The sequence below is a fragment of the Lutzomyia longipalpis genome, chromosome 1, assembly GCF_024334085.1.
Source record: "Lutzomyia longipalpis isolate SR_M1_2022 chromosome 1, ASM2433408v1".
In the NCBI taxonomy this organism is placed as follows: domain Eukaryota; kingdom Metazoa; phylum Arthropoda; class Insecta; order Diptera; family Psychodidae; genus Lutzomyia; species Lutzomyia longipalpis.
Window position 1 is genome coordinate 40,251,598 of NC_074707.1, and position 16,853 is coordinate 40,268,450.

The 16,853-nt window shown below is 35.2% G+C and overlaps 4 protein-coding genes across 5 annotated transcripts in view; all 4 read right to left on the reverse strand.

The window, feature by feature from the left end:
- The window catches only part of LOC129787307 (DNA-binding protein RFX2), an 865,065-nt gene that overhangs the window by 680,873 nt on the left and 167,339 nt on the right, over nucleotides 1-16,853 (reverse strand). The window lies entirely within an intron of this gene.
- Nucleotides 1,626-8,086, reverse strand: LOC129787360 (uncharacterized). The gene is made up of 4 exons (XM_055822897.1): nucleotides 7,626-8,086; nucleotides 2,486-2,620; nucleotides 2,198-2,423; nucleotides 1,626-2,129 (listed from the first exon to the last, which is right to left on the reverse strand). Exons 1-4 carry the CDS (start codon nucleotides 7,732-7,734, stop codon nucleotides 1,730-1,732), a joined length of 870 nt encoding a protein of 289 aa, XP_055678872.1. The 5' UTR covers nucleotides 7,735-8,086; the 3' UTR covers nucleotides 1,626-1,729.
- LOC129787361 (uncharacterized) lies at nucleotides 10,552-15,861 on the reverse strand. Its single transcript, XM_055822898.1, has 4 exons — nucleotides 15,611-15,861; nucleotides 13,903-14,067; nucleotides 13,602-13,839; nucleotides 10,552-10,953 (listed from the first exon to the last, which is right to left on the reverse strand). Exons 1-4 carry the CDS (start codon nucleotides 15,690-15,692, stop codon nucleotides 10,644-10,646), a joined length of 795 nt encoding a protein of 264 aa, XP_055678873.1. The 5' UTR covers nucleotides 15,693-15,861; the 3' UTR covers nucleotides 10,552-10,643.
- LOC129787371 (huntingtin-interacting protein K) lies at nucleotides 15,981-16,735 on the reverse strand. Its single transcript, XM_055822910.1, has 3 exons — nucleotides 16,531-16,735; nucleotides 16,334-16,441; nucleotides 15,981-16,269 (listed from the first exon to the last, which is right to left on the reverse strand). Exons 1-3 carry the CDS (start codon nucleotides 16,678-16,680, stop codon nucleotides 16,174-16,176), a joined length of 354 nt encoding a protein of 117 aa, XP_055678885.1. The 5' UTR covers nucleotides 16,681-16,735; the 3' UTR covers nucleotides 15,981-16,173.

The window sequence follows — 16,853 nt, forward strand, 5'->3', positions numbered from 1 at the left end:
CAATCAATAAAAAAAAAGTTTTCAGCAGCAAAACTGGAGATTAAGGAAAGCCCTGGAAGTATTCAACGTTCGAATTATTTGACTAAATTGGCTACTAAAGTTTAATTTTAAGGGTGTAAAACTAAAAATTTTATTTATCAACACTAAGAAAAAACCGAAAAAACACACTTTAGTGAAGAAAACTAAAGAGTTTAGTGAGTCTAGTCAAAATGACTAAAATTTCCAGTTATAATTACAAAAATTTTTAGTAAACATTCAATTACTAAAGACTTTAGTAGCATTTTACTAAAATTTTAATGACAGTGTATAGTTACATATTTAAAAGCTTATTGATAGATATAGCAATGTTGGAGATTCGGTCAATTTGCAAATGTTGTGGGAGTCAAAACGCGGGATCTGACCTTTTGAAAATACTCTTTTATTATTTTTGCGACGTTTCGGAGCTTTATTTCTCCTTCCTCAGGCATCAATAATTGAGGGTATTTTTGTCAAATTAATTTCCATTTTCTGCATCCACTTTGCACCAATTACGGTTCTCATCACCATGGCTCCAAGTCAAAAAGCCATGGTGATGAGAACCGTAATTGGTGCAAAGTGGATGCAGAAAATGGAAATTAATTTGACAAAAATACCCTCAATTATTGATGCCTGAGGAAGGAGAAATAAAGCTCCGAAACGTCGCAAAAATAATAAAAGAGTATTTTCAAAAGGTCAGATCCCGCGTTTTGACTCCCACCTTATTGATAGACTGCTACCTATTGAAAAATAAAACTTGAATGACGAATGAACCTGAATGACCAGCCGGGTAAACTTTTTTGACATTGATAATTGATTATTTTATTAAATGTCGTGTAAAAATTAATTTCCTAATATTGGGCCTTATTCAGCGACCAAGAAACCCTTGAAAATCGCTTGAAATCTTGAAATTTCAGTACAGATTTTTTACGTATTGATTTGAACTTTCCAATTAAAATTTTGAATGATATACATATTTTAATACGAAAGCATTTTGGAAATGAAAACGGCAGAAATTTGTAAAATTTAATTATTTTCTTTAGAATTTGTATTTAGTGTTAGGAATTTTTTTCTAAGTACGTACCTACAAACCTACTTTTTTTTGCTTTAGTTTTGAGATAAAATTTAATTTCTTAGGCGTAAATTTTTTAATGAAGATTGTTTTTTTTTATTTGAAAACACCATAAAAAATTAACTTAGGAGGTAAGAGATTTTTAATGTTTATACGCACAATATGCGTAAGAAATGTCTTTATTGGTAGTTTTGGTGAAACGGTTAATTTAATTCAAGCTTAGACAAAGTACGTAGTTTTCCGCTTTCGTAACTAGGGGCCTCCATTTCCGTACCTAAATAAATAAATCTAATGCTTCAAAATGAATTTTTGATTACCAGGCGTCTCCATCGAGATAATTTATATTTCATTTAAAATTGATTAAATTCAGAGAATTCTTTAAGGATTAAACTTTCGAAAATCTTGATCTTGCTTTTCTTTACAAAATTTAATTGAATTTTCTTTCCTTTCCTAATTTTTCCTGCAAATCCTTAAGTGCTTTATCCTGAAAAACCTCCAAGAAAACTCAATCAAACTTCAGACTTTTTCAATAAAAGGAAAAGACCTTAATTTTAGCAAAAAAAAAAGAAGTTCTTTATCTCTTTGTATTAAAAACTTAAGAACTAAGGAACAGATAAAAGAGCCTGGGGGTTGTACAGAACATCACATGTGAATTGCTTTCTCATTGTCTAGAAGTAATTGCGATTTGCTCATTTCTGAGCTACTATGTCGTCTCCTTTCCGCTGCATCGGGCGGGGAGACATCGTTGGCAACCTCTGAAGGGGTGAAGCCTTCATTGTCGAAGGCATGGGATCCTATGGCAATTGTATAGGGTGGCGGAAGCTCCGTATCTGTTGACGGAGTCGCCGAGGATTCGTACGAGGGTGGCGCAATGCCAGGTTCCAGTGATTGAGAACGAAAATTTTGGCGATTCTCATAGCGTGGCGGTCGATCCCGCAGACGCTGGAGGATGCGGATTTGGATGGAGGAAAGGGAGGCACGTTCTGAGGCAAATCTTCCACCTTCATCACTCAGGAAGCTCCTTCCTCGCGGTCTGTCCGTCCTGTAGGGGAGAGAATTCGTTGAAATTCAAATATTTTGAATGGGATTTCTTGGCGAAAAAATACTCACAGTGATCTCTTTGAGCACATCCGGAAGAGGAGTGTGGCCAGAGCTGCAATGCCGATTATCAGGGCAGCTGACAGGGCAATCTGGGAGGCTGTGGCGAAGATAAGATGTCCCCCGTTGGGACAGAGTAGTGCCCCATTGTCCTTCCTCTTGCACGCCGTACAAACGTCCCGGATACAGAAGATATTGTCCCCGTAGCAGCAATTATCCTCACATGGCTCCCCTTCAACTGCAAAGATGCCAAAATTATTAATTAAAAATTCCAGAAGTTTTCTTTGTTTCCCATCTTACGTGGACAGAGTTTGCAGAATTCCTTCCCAGCCGCATATTCGTACGGAATGGAATATTCATCGCACTGACAGAGTCCAATTTCTACGTTGCAAATCTCACGATATTTGCAATGGTTGTTATCCGTGCAGGGATTCCCTGGAAGATTTTGATCAGCAAAAGAAAATTAATTAACGCAAGAAATTTCTTTGAGCAGCAATAAATCTTTAAATGGCATCGTTATCGCGCTTCCCTCTCACGTGAACTTGTTGACGATGAAGCTCTTTCGTTTATCATAAGAAATATTGCTGATTAATTTTCAACAATAGGTATGTAGATGTATTTGGCATAATAAAACAGATATTTCCTTTCTTATTCTGACGTATTGATTTTTTATGTTGCTATAGGCTTCCGGTGTTCGTCAGAGGAAAATTCCCGCTCACCCAAGGAAAAGCAGCAATTTATGCCAAAGCTTTCGAGCCCAATTGTGGCTCTTCTTCAGTGGTTTTGCTTGTTATTTTCTTGGGGATTGTCCTCCACTCTCGATGTTCCAACACTCATTAGGATTTTCCGGAGCTTTTTCCTTTTCAATTTTCAATTTTTCTTTTTCACTCTTTGTTTGTACGTTTGTATTTGGCGGATACTTCACAAAGAGTATCCGCCAAATACAAACGTACAAACAAAGAGTGAAAAAGAAAAATTGAAAATTGAAAAGGAAAAAGCTGCGGAAAATCCTAATGAGTGTTGGAACATCGAGAGTGGAGGACAATCCCCAAGAAAATAACAAGCAAAACCACTGAAGAAGAGCCACAATTGGGCTCGAAAGCTTTGGCATAAATTGCTGCTTTTCCTTGGGTGAGCGGGAATTTTCCTCTGACGAACACCGGAAGCCTATAGCAACATAAAAAAACAGATATTTTTAAACAACATGCATTCATAAAAAAAAAGTTTTTAAAAGATTTTTATTCTGTAGAAAATCTAGAATTTTTTTCTATAAAGTCTTGGATATAAATTTACATATTTATGTATGCTAATCTTATTAATTCTTGAGAAGATTAAAAAATATTCTTTGTAGAACCATTTAATTTTTTAAGACTTTGGAATTCTTTTTTTTTTTAATTTCCAAAATTAGAGATTTTTTAGCACGAAATGTGTCTTAGTTCTGTGAGAGTTTACAATAATTGTTCCTTTTTTCAAAAATTAGTTGGTATACCACAATCGTGGCATACCAAGTATTGTAATCGTCGGAAAAACCGACCACCTCAGATCGGGCTCAAACTTGGTATGAGCACGTTTTAGACATCCCACATTACGAAAATGGTGGTGGAAAATTTGTGATTCGGCCGGCCTGCCGGCCTGCCGGTGGTCCAAACTTTGTCTTAGATCTCGAGAACGGTAGCAGATAGAGACTTCCGGTTTGAAGTTTTCTATAGAAATGTGGGTGTAAAATTTCATTTTTTTGCATTTTCAAAATCCAAGATGGCCGCCGTCCGCCATTTTGAAACACCGTCAACCAGTTCCCTTATAGCTAGAAATCTGAAATTTTAGTATGTTGTAGGGCTTAGTGAGACGTTTTCATCAACAAATCATACTTGAAAATCGGTCAAGCCGTTTAGCAAATATGGCGGTCTAAAGCAAAAAGTGTTTTTTCGATATAACTTGAGAACGGCCTGACCGATTTTGACCATCTTGGTATCAAATGAAAGGTATCAAGAAGCCCTACAACTTTCTAGAACATTCCAAGTTCCAAAAATGACCACAAGAGGCGCTAAAATCAAAAACAAAAATTGCCTATCTTTAAGGGGTAATATCTCCGAACATCTGTTATCGTTTCCCTTTAAATTTTGATATGTTATTGCCTGACTCAATATCTATCACCAGTCTGAAAATGAAGAAAATCTATGTCGTTGTTTAGAAGATATAGCCATTTGAAAAATTCTTGAATTTGAAAAGTTCAAAGAGTCATATCTCCTGAACGGCTTGTCCGATTTTGCCCATCTTAGTATCAACTTAAAGGTTTTGCAAAACTCTACAACTTTCTAGAACATCAGAAACCTCTAAAACCATTTCTTCGGGACAAAAAATGCCAAAAACTGTTTTTGTAAAACAAAAAACCGCCACTTTGTGTTCTGGAGGTGACCTTGAAATGTTTCTAAATATATGCCAGATTATGGCTTATTTCAATACCTTTCCATAACTAATCACGAAATTTCTGTAGGTCTTATAGAACCTCAGATATGAGCATTTTTATCTTACATATTGATGAATTTCATAAAAAAATCAACTTTGCCTACTAATTCTGCTCACAAATTAAATTACAACGCATAGAGTGACCCATCCGCGTTGTGGTATACCAACTCTAATAACTGGACGCGTTATGATTGACTTTCGTAATTTATCAATTTTTTTTTGTAGATCAGCTGACTCATTCTACTTCCAAGCTAAAAAGAATTCTGTTTTTTTTATCTATCAAGTTGGAGATCCATTCATCTCATGCGATTATCTTTGGGGAAAACCTCTGTCCTTAATATCATTTTAATTCACTGTTTCTTATCTCTAGCGGGTGTATTGTCTCTCTCTGAGGTATCAGAACTCAATCATACCGCGCTGAGGAAATTTCTTTTAGAACCATCAAATCCACAAAACGTGCAATCCGCCGTCATACAAAAAAAATGCCCAAAAATATTTAAATAATCATGATAAGATTTTCAATTTTCTTATCATTTGATTCTAATTGAATTTTAAAGAAGGATATGACTCGGTGCTAATGGAAAATGGGTTAATAAATTCGCTCCAAATCTAATCAAAAGTACTTCGCGAAGCCAAATATTAATCTCTGAGTGAGCCAGAAAAAAATTTCCACGAGCATTGAGATAAAATTGTGAAAAATTTCCTGTTTTGTTTCCCACGACCCCGAAGGGTGTATTATGATAAATTTTTCCACATCAATGAAAAGCTCAAAAAGCTCTGGGTAAACAGGTGCCTAATTTGGCGTGCCGAGAAAGCCACACAGAAAATTACACACAATTCATGTTTGGCATGTTAGAGGGCCCCAATGGTGATAAAAAGCCACACACTATCATCCCCGTCGAAGTACACGATAGCTCGCCCTATCTTTTCATGTCAATTCTGTGTGTAAATAATATTGTGTTGTGTGTGGAAATTAATTGCAGCGGGGATTGTCATTTTGTGGCCAAAGAAGCTCATAAAATTCATAAAGTCTCACAAAAGGATATTTCTCTTTGTAATTTTCTAGCTTGAGTGGGGGATATTGAGTCACGTTTAAGGGAATTTAGTGGGTGCTCAAGTTAATGTATGAAAAAAACTTAAAATCATACGCTTTTCGAGAAACAATGAGAGGTGGGAAACTAATATTTTTTAAACAGATGAACAAGATTGTAAATTTTTTAAATCAGAATACTGTAAGAGGAAAATAGGAGAGCACAGAATTTTTATTACTTTATTCTTGAAGAAAATAATTCAATAAACTTGCAACAGTCGTTAAAATTCAAAACAAAGAAATATTTTCTAAAGTTTTGCAGAAATTAGGGGAAGAATGTTTAATTTCAATCCTTGTAAGATACTTTATTATTAAGATTATTATTATTAAGAATTATTAGAACTTATTTCTTAGTCTTTGGATACAAAGACTTTCTCATTAAATAAGAAATTTTAAATAAACTTTTGACCAAAAAATCATTCTTTTGGTCAGAAAAGGGTTTCTAATTATCAAGCGAATATTCTATTTTATCCAGCAATTTATTCCAGGAAGGTTTTCCTTTAAATCCTCTTTTAAGACGTCAATAATGGTTGTAAAAACGAATCGAAATTTCTCTAAAAACGCTAAAAACTTATCACATTTTTATATTAATATTTTACGTTTGCGATTTTCTAACGTTTGACGTTTCATTGAATTAATTCCACGGAGAAGTACCTCGATAGATTTTCTCTATTTAATTTTATCGCAACGTTTCGAGCGTTTCGAGAGTTTGGGTTCCCCTCATCATCAGACCTGTAACATTTTACACAGTTTGATGTTTTTTTTTAAGAATGTTTGTCGTTTTTATTGTAACGTTTTATATTGTTCAAAACCTTCAAAAATTTTCTATATAAATTTTTTAAATGTAATTCTAACACTAAAAAATATTATTTTTCTTGTCCTTAGTAGAAAAGCATAAACTTTCTGACTTTTAGAGGGTTTAAAATGTCTATTTTTAAACCAATTTCCGTTAGCCTCAAGAAAGATTTCATCATATATTCGTTTTGAAAATATTAAATAATACTTTCATTCCTTTTTAAAGGTGTACCATAATGTAATTAATAATTAAATTAGCATAACTTAAGCTTTGTCACACAATTCTGTCAAATATTCTAAAAGAAAAAGAATTATTTTATCAAAACTTTTTCAAAGAAAAATTGAAAAAATTCTGTAAATTTTCCTTCCATGTCACTGAAAATTTTGTTATTCTCGTGTACCGCACGTTTTATGTATGCAACACTATATATGTATGTAGGTATATAAAAAGCTTATCCACCTGATATTTATAGGTGCACTGCACTTAAGGTGTTGTGTGCTCAATTTGCAAATAAATCCAACGCCAAAGATGACCAATTTTCCGCCCTTTTGTGCATGAGAATGGAAAAAAGTGAGAATCAATTTTCTCTTATCGGTTCTGCTCCACCTCAATTGCGCTGTTATCACTTTTATCACAGTGAGTGTAATCAAGTGGAGTTGTGATAAGTTGTCAACAGAGAAATTTTCTCACTCTGTCTCACCACTTTGCACACAATTTATTTTCTATTAATATTTCTATGTGTCGATGAAAAATAATATACACAGAAGACAAGGAAATTCTCTCGTTTTTTTTTCTCTTATTTTATGTAAAATAAAAGATTCTCTTGAATGGAAAATAAGAAAATTCGACAGAAAAAAATAAATCGCGCGCGGAATCTCTGTGGGGAAAATTGTTTGAGGAAGAAGTCATCACGGTCAATTGAGTGATTGATCGTCATTTTGTAGTAAATGTAGTAAAGAAGAAAATCGATCAATTCAATAACGATCACCAATGCTTAATTCGGTCAATTGGGCAATATTGTGCGGGGAATTTTGCGCAATTAAACCAACAGTGAAGCACATACGCGGTTTGTGCGTACACCTACCTACCTGTGTAATTCGTGTAACCAGCTGCGAATTTCTGTATCACGAGGGAAAACACCATGAACACACTAAATGAGCTTTTCCACACTTTTTCGACACTTTTCGTCGAGAGCATTTCTCAGGACGTGTCACACGTTTTTCTTTAACAAGTCTTTTTGCACAAAAAATGTTGTTTTTTTCCACCTGATCTTCACTGATAAGAAAAGATCTTCTTTTATTGTTTAACAAAATATTTCACTTTAAGAAAATTCACAAAGATCATCTCATCCCGACCCCCCACACGATCCTTCTTTTCTCTTCCGCGTCCTTCGGTGCCTTTTTGGGGTGTTTTTTGGGTGAAAAGTCATGAAACTGGCGAGTCAGGAGCTCCCAATCACATCAACACTTATCGCCCAAACAGCAAAGAACTCAATACTGATGAGGTTCTCAAGAGTCTAACGCGCTCCTATTATCGGGTGCGCTAAGTGGGTGCCTGTCATTCTCTTTGGGTCGCTCTCTTCTTGTCACCCAGCCCCAAAGTTCCGCTCACAAGATAGGAGGGAAAAGCATGAGCAACAACAAAATAATACATTGACCAAAGCCCCCGCGTAGGTGATCTACCTACCTACCTTTAAGGTCACAATTTCCCCATTTTCCCCAACTGATTCTCGGGGAGTTTTTGCGTTTGGCGCGCATGCGGGAAATGTGAGAAAAGCACGCACTCTCGGGGAGCTTTTGAGCAAAGCTCACTGATATATGGAAAGCTTTTTAGGTGATTCTTTTGCTTATTGTTGGAAAATTAATTCTGAGTAATATATAATTGGAAATTATCATGTTTAATAAAATGTAAGAATTATTCTTTTTTTAAATTGAATTTTGACTATTTTTAGCAATTCACATAACACTAGAAAAACTAAAGAAAATTCCGAAACTTTACGTAGCACTAAGAACTCTCTGAAGAATATGAAAAATATTTATCGAATGTGCAAAATTTGGTACCTAATCCTAAGCTCAGGAAACAGAAAAAGCTCCTCAAAGCATAAAAATAATTCAGCAAAAAAATCTACAAAAAGTGAAATTTTTTAAAAATATTTTTGCGAACCAGATCATAATTTTCGCAGAATGTACAAAATACGTAAAATAAGTATCGTAAAACACAAGAAACAAAGAAAAACTGGATAAATAAAAAATCCAAAAATATGAAAAAGATCGTTTTTATATTAAAATATTTTTTGGGGTCTTTTTTTTATTCCATAAAATTAATGTTCTTACATAAAAATATCAGAGAACTATAAAAGAGCTGAATATTCTTTTTCTACCTTACAGATCATTTATTACATTTTTTATCGATCTTCAACGTGTTAAAAAAAGTAAGAAAATAATTTTATTGTATCATCATCAATATCAGAAAAATTCATCTTCTTAAAAATTAAAACTGAAAAATGTTAAATTCTTCTTTAAATTGTTGAAAATAAATCTCTCTCTCTCTCTCTTTAATACCACTCAGGAAGGCGTGGTTAAATCCGAAAGCTTTGGGTAAAGACTTAGTTTCTTTTAAACCCGCATTCACACTATTTACGCCCCCAGAAGGAGAATAATACTCCTACAAAAACAATATAATTTTAGTTCAAAAATTATACATTTAAATCGTCTAAAAAAAAAGTTTCTTAAGGGAAAAGGGAATTAAATATCTGCTTTAAATTTTTTTTAATGAAAAAAAAATGGTCACATTGTGGGCCCTTCTCCCCTATAGATTAAGCCAGAAATATCCAAGAATTTTTACAATTTTTGCCAAATCATCTATATAATAAAGAAAGGATTTCGTGTCTGTACAGCTATACAAATCTACACCGTTTGACCGATCGTGATGAAATTTGGTACAGAGACTCCTTATATCAGGCGCTTTCGAGTGGCCGTATTCATTTTCCCCCCAAAGCCCCCCTTCAGGTAGCCCCCATATAAAAGTCATGCATTTTTTGCGAATTTTTGAATTTGGCGCCTGAAATGTTGTATGAAAATGATTTCTTCTCTTTGCAAATTTTTTTCTTTTGGGTTTGATGAGAGCTCTCCATCTATCTTCTATATCTTCTATATAATAAAGAAAGGATTTCGTGTCTGTACAGCTATACAAATCTACACCGTTTGACCGATCGTGATGAAATTTGGTACAGAGACTCCTTATATCAGGCGCTTTCGAGTGGCCGTATTCATTTTCCCCCCAAAGCCCCCCTTCAGGTAGCCCCCATATAAAAAGTCATGCATTTTTTGCAAATTTTTGAATTTCGCGCCCGAAATGTTGTATGAAAATGATTTCTTCTCTTTGCAAATTTTTTCTTTTGGGATCGATAAGTGGCCCAAATCTGCCTTTAAACCATCATAATTTATTTTCTCTCTGAAATTTGCGCGAAGCGCAACAAATCCCCGCGAAGCGGGGCGAGGTAAATTGGAGCGAAGCGACAATTTACCTCGTTCACAATATTGTGATGTAATAAATATCTATCGCACTGTGGACCACTCTCCCCTAAATTCTATTTATGAACATCGCTGAATTAAAATCTATTTTTCTCGATGTGTGAAAATTTTGAACACCACCCCATTGATTTTGTCTGCCAACAAGCACAAAATTGATCAAAATCTTGTGATTAATTCGCACGTCGTTGGGTGTAATTAATCAATTTCCAATGATCTGAATTGGGCACTGTGTGAAATAAAATGTTGTCCCGAATAGCGTCCGATAAAGCCACAGGAAAGCTATTTAACTCTAAATTGTTCAAAATTGACGGAATTTTCATTATCTAATTAGGGTTGTTATTTTTCCCTCCAAATTTTAATTTTTTTGATGAACTTCAAAAATACTTTCCCGCCGAATGCACATTGGAGAGGAAGAATCCACTTTAAGAACTCAAAAAGAATTGGAAGAAGAGTAAATATTGTGAAGAAGAAAAGAAATTGATAAGCTTAAAGTGATATCAAATTTATTGAGTTTTTTTTGTGACTCCAATGCGAGTGAGAGAGAAGATGATCATCACAGAGAAATTTATAAGTTCAAATGTGGAGGGTTTTTTCGGTTGTGCCCTCCGTTGGACTGTACGGTGGTGGCTGAACGTTGTCTGACGTCCCCTCACTTGTGGGCTCTGAGCCTGGGTAGGGAGGTGGCGCCAGCGTGACCATCACCGTTGGGGTCATTTCAGGAGTTTCTGGAGCAGTTTTTGCCTTCATCTCCTGCTGATGGCGATAGTTGTGACGCGTCTGGTACTCAGGTGGACGATCCTGAAGCAATTCCAGCGTTCTCTGTTGCACCGGAGACACAGAGTTCGTACTCTGCCAGCTGCAGCGTCTCTCTGTGAAGCTCTGCCTGCAAAACAAAGAAAAGTGATTACGATTATGAGGTTACGGAGTGATAACGCCATGGATTTTATCTTATTGATTTGGATTTGGGTGGAAGAGAAATTAAATTAAAATTCAAGGTTTAAAAATGAATCCAATAGCCGCCCCCGCTTGCCTATTTTAACCGGTGTTTCGTGGAATTTTCCATTCGTTTGAGATTCTATTTTTGAACAATTTCTTGCAGCGAAGGAGAATTTTTTGAAGAAGACTCATTAATTCTTTCTTAAAATCTGTTTGTCAAGAATTTGCAGAAATTCTTTGGGACAAATATTTCTTTAAAGAGGGATTTTAAAGGTTTTTAATTTTTAGGAAGAGCCAGGCGTTTCCGTGTTCATTCTTTTCTAATTTAAGGCAGCAGTGGAGGCGCCGGGTAAGACTAAATCAATTTTTATTCTTTGTCTTTTCCGAATTCTCTCATACAGAAGAAAAACTAGGCGTTTTCTTTTTGAAATCTTTTAGTTTCAAGCAACAGTGGAGGCGCCAGGTAGAACTAAGATTTTCTGAATTTCTTTAATTTTTTTATGAAGAAAGAACCTGGCGTCTCCATCTAAACTCTTTCTCTTTTCGAGCCTTTTGAGCCCTAGTGGAGGCGCCTGGTAAGAATTATAAATTTTTTATTCCTTGAATTTTCCGAATTTTCTCATGGAGAAATCACCAGGCGTCTCCATCTTCTTCTTCTTCTGCACTTTAAATTGTACGGCTGTTGGATTCCTTCCGGATCCATATAGCCCCCCCCCATCTTAACCCTTCTTATTTTTAAGCCCCAGTGGAGGCGCCAGGTACAATCTTAACACAGAAGAAAAATTATTTCTTTGGCTTTTTCTCACGGACTTCAACTTTTGGAATTCTCGTGACTGAATATGATTTTTTTTCAAATAATTCCTGAGCATTTTAGCAAATTCTTAGCATTATGATTGATTGCTTTTATTGCTGTCCCATAAAATTCTTTAATACCTTCCATCAAGCCATGTGATGTTTGAGATAATTTTATGAATTAAAAAAAAGCCAATATTTCAAGAAGAAACTGAACTTTTAGGCCCTTTTTTCATTGCCTTAAAAACGTTCTAAAAATTTAGAATAATACTCACTACCCTCAAAAATTATTAGAAATAGAGTGAAAGCAAATAAATCTACTTAAAAAAATTCTTATTGGCATTTTATGAGTGATTAACTTTGATTTATTGCATTCAGTTGATTGTGTTGATTGATTAAAGTCATGTGAATGAGGACTTTATTGGAAAGATGAATTTTATTTGGCCCACAGACAGAATGGGGTAATAGAACCACGCAAAATCCCTCCCCCACCTCCCATCCAACTAACTAAATAAACAAAGAGATAAGCGAATGTCTTGCAAAAGTACGAGAAAATATATTTTGCAATAATTTCAAAGTAAATCTTCATGCGAGACAACAAAAGAAGATTTCAAGGATTAACCCATGCTAACGAGGTCATAGATCTGCAGTACCTAGGACCTTCAATTTCTAGAATTTGACTAATAAGCCTAAAAGAAATATAATTCCTGAAAATAAAATTTTTAGGCCCCATGGGGGCGTCGGTAGACACCGTATGATATATCATACGTTTAACGAAAGGGGGATGAAAAAGTCTAATTTTTTCTCAGTGTTGACACAAAAACTTTAATTTATTTAAATGCATAAAATACATAATTTATGCTTAAATTAAGTATTCTGGCTAGATTTTGGACCAGAATTAATTAATTGCTCCAATAGAACTCCAATCCTTGGGTTTCACAGTCAACTCACCGCGTTCTTGTAGAGTTCTAGTTCTAAGGATATAGAGACTGAACTTGTCGTGGTTCCCACAGTTGTCCTCATCGCTAACAGTTGCGTAGCCAGGAAATAAAATAACCATCTCAAGTTGCATGGTTGGCTCTAGGACGGAGACTTCTTGTGAGCATGCTGACAAGTCTCCGGACAGAGCCGGATGTGCTATCCTTCTTCGTTCTCAGACCTACAAAAATCAAGATTTTCGCTATAATTTTTATATTTCCCGGCATTAGGTACTTCTTAATACTTACGATGTATCTGATTTAGCACTTCCTGGCATTCCTTTTCACTGCAATCTATATTTTCATTCCCAAACCCTTAGGTCTTCCCTCACAGAAATAAACTCGCACTATAACCTAAAAAGTACCTCAATTCAACCAACGTATGATATATCATACGCAGATGTTTATCGCACAAAATAATTAAATAAATTGCTGCCGGAGACGGATATTTTGGTTAATTCACAAAGTTTTATTAATAAATAAGAGATTTTGCACAAAATATTGCAGAGAAAAAGGGAATTGTCACTTAAAAAACACACTTTTTGGTTCCCGGACAACATTGCAATTGGATACACTTAGATTTTTGTCAAAAAATAACATTATTTTAAGTTTTTGACACCCAGGAAAATTTATATAAAGAGTTAAGGGTACATAAAAGTGGAAAACACTAACCCGGAAGGAAAATTTTGCGAATTCGCGTCATAAAAATTAATCAAAAATTACCAATTTTGCGTATGATATATCATACAAAAAGTGAGGATGGGTTAAATAAAAGAAAACAAGATCATGGGAAAGATATTGGGCAATGCTACATAAATGTAAATACCTCCTTCCACGAAAGCTCCATCGGTAGATGACAATAGACGCGAAGGCGACGGTGAAGACAATCCCAAAGGCCACGATGAATTTAGCTGAGATATCCTGGTAGCTCTGGAGCGTGCAGTAGTGGGATTCCACGTCGGATTTATGGCATCGCATGCACATCCCTTCAATGCACCGAATCTCATAGCCTGGATAGCCGTCGACGAGGTAGCAGCAGTTGTTGTAGCATTTGCTTCTGAAAACTGAAAATGGGGGAATTTCTGCGGTGATAAGGAAGAGCTTTCACGGTCACATGATGCTCTCACTTGGGCAGTAAACACAGCTCTTCTCTTCGTAGTTATACGTCATAAGGGGGCTACCGCAGGATTCGCACACCCCCACGTCATCATCATCCTGTATTGAGCAAAACTCCCCCAGAGGACATTCTCTGTCGTGATGACACGCCAAAGGATCCTCAATGGCAGGATTGGCTAAAAAAAATTGGGGAGGAATTCAATCTCTCATGGGCTAGACTTTGGGTATTTATGGTGGTTGTGATTTTTATGTGAGACAATCAAGTAATGCGTTGAAAATTTATTAATGAGTGAAATTAAAGAAAGTGACTCAAATTCTGGATTACAGATTTTAGGATCTTGTAAAAAATACACGAAATGAAAACAAATTTAAACAACTTGTAGGTGAAATAATCCGTGCACAATGAATGTCCCTTTTCTTCTTTTTTGTCCATGATGAATCTCCTGTTTGCTGCTTTCTTTGTTATTTGTAAGCTTTTAATTTTGTAAAATCAGTGTATAGTCCTATAAATGTATATCTTTATACTCAGGACATGTCTTAAATAAATAATAATAATAATAAAAAAGAATATTTTATTACTGTTGGATTGTTAATTAATTGAGCTAAAAATTAAAAGTTTCCTTTTTTGGAAAAAAAATCATTTTTTTAATCTTTTGCAATGGATTATCCTCGAAAAAAAGAAATTAATTTAAGATCCTGATTTTTTCTTGATTGCGTACCTACTTATCATATAATGAAGCAATAAAATATTAAAAACCGTGGCTTTGACTTTGTAGAATTCTTTTCCTTTGTTTTTTTTTAACTCCCCCAAAAAACCGCAAAAAACCATTGTAGGTCTAGCGAACATTAGAGTTAATTTTTGACCGACATAACCAAGTACAAAATTAATACAATTAGAAAAACATAGAGACTAAACTAAACACTTTGGGCGGCCATTAACCTCCTTTCCTTTGCGTTTTAAATATTTTTATTGCAAACTAGACACACACCATAAAATCATAAGCAAAAATGTCTCGAAATTTTCTTCAAAGACCTATTGAATTTCCTGAATTGCATTAGATTCTAAAATGTTGTTCTTCAAGTACCTGAATCTACAATTTAGTATTTTTATACAATTGAAATGTGACTTAGCTATGAGATCTAATTACTTTATTTATTAGATCCTATAAAAATGATTTCTAACTTCCAAATTGCCTAAAATTAAATTGAAAGTGTAGATCTTTGAAAAGAAAAAAAGAGGAATGGGAAAAATATCTTTAGAATCGAGATATATTTTTTTAAGAACAAGAACAACTATGAAATCACTTGGAAATCTTAAATAAATGATATCCTTTCATTTTTTAGTTATTTTAGGAGTTTCAGAACAGAAAATACCTTCTGAATATTTTTTTAATTTTAAGATTCAAGAGATTCAAGCTCACTTGAAAGAATATTTTTATATTTAACAAGAAAAATGAATTAAAAATTCACATTTTTAGCCCAAAACGTGCTATAAAATTCATCAGTACTTTAAAAAAAAACTAAAATTACTTGATTTTATTTATTTTTCAAATTCTAATCTTGAGAAATGATTTTCTATCTCAATTGATCTCAGCAATCCTCTACAAAATTTTGAAAATAATCAATTAAATTTCCAGAACGAATACTATAGCTGTGACTTTTACGTACAATCCCACGAGCCACACGTATTTTCGTCACCGGAACACTCCCGGAACTTACCTGGAAGCAATGAATCGTTGTGTGCTGCACAAAAACTACACAGGAACCCCACTAGCACCAATAAATCCTTCTTCCAGGACATTTTAACATTTGACAAGAGAACTCAAAGCACCAAAGAGCAAGAAAATTTTTTTTTAATCAAACACCAAAAATTCTAAAGAAAGTTTCGGAGACTTCCGAGATGTTTTCGAGACTTCTTCACGATTCCAACTGCGCGAAAATATTCGGTTGCTTCGGAGAGTGCCCCACACTCTCAGACAATTATCAGGTGTGTGGAGATAAGGAGATGCGATATTGCGTATTAGAAGTAATTCGCCCAATAGACGCTCCGTGAGTGTCTTATCAGTCGCCTTAGTGAAAGAAGCGCGCGTCTTGGAAAATCTTTTTTCTCTATTCAAGATCATTCCTCGGCGTCGCCTTACAGCTATTTATTTATGTTTGTGTGTGCCCCCCATTCCCCGGGACTAGACGCAGTCTAGAGTCGTCGTGTGGCCAAGATTATGGGATTATGTGGTACTCTCCCCGGAGTGCCAGAGTGAATCGCAGCCGGGTTGCCGCTGAGATCAATTGGTCAGAGCTTCCAGGGCAGCAACCACATCACCTCGATGCTCCCGCAGTGTTTTCTCTGCAGCCGTTCGGTTGATTTGCATTTCGTTGATCTACACGACAAAGATTGGGTTTAATAGCACCCCAAAGGCTTCATGAAAGGCTCTTGATACTCACAATCAGTTCCACATCTTCCTTCTTGATCTGTACCTTCTGCAATTCTCTCTCCTTGGCTAGTTTCTCTTCATCTTCTTTATTTCTCTTGTCCCCGAACTTATTCACCGCCTGTCAGGAAGCAAAGGCGACCCGTGGATTAGCAAATCTTCCCAGAAAATCCCAAAAAAAAAACAAACATTTTTGAGGTTAGGTCTTACATTTGAGATGTCTGCTGTGTGAATTTCCTTCTCCTCCGCGTAATCCGTGACCCTCTCGAGATCAGCAACACCTCCATCGTGACGAGCGGCTTTTTTCTGTTTCTTATCCTGCACCTCGTCTGTTCCGTTCACTTCCTCCTCCTGGGACATTTTTTCTTGCGGAGTTTTTTTTGCACTGAAATTCACGCTGGTATGCTGGAAATAAACACGCGAGGGCGATTTAATAACACTGAAAAAAAATTACTTAAAAAATTCTTTAGGAAAAAATTATTTAGATCTTTTGGAAGTTGAATAAAAATTCTTTTTAAAGAAAATCTAACAAA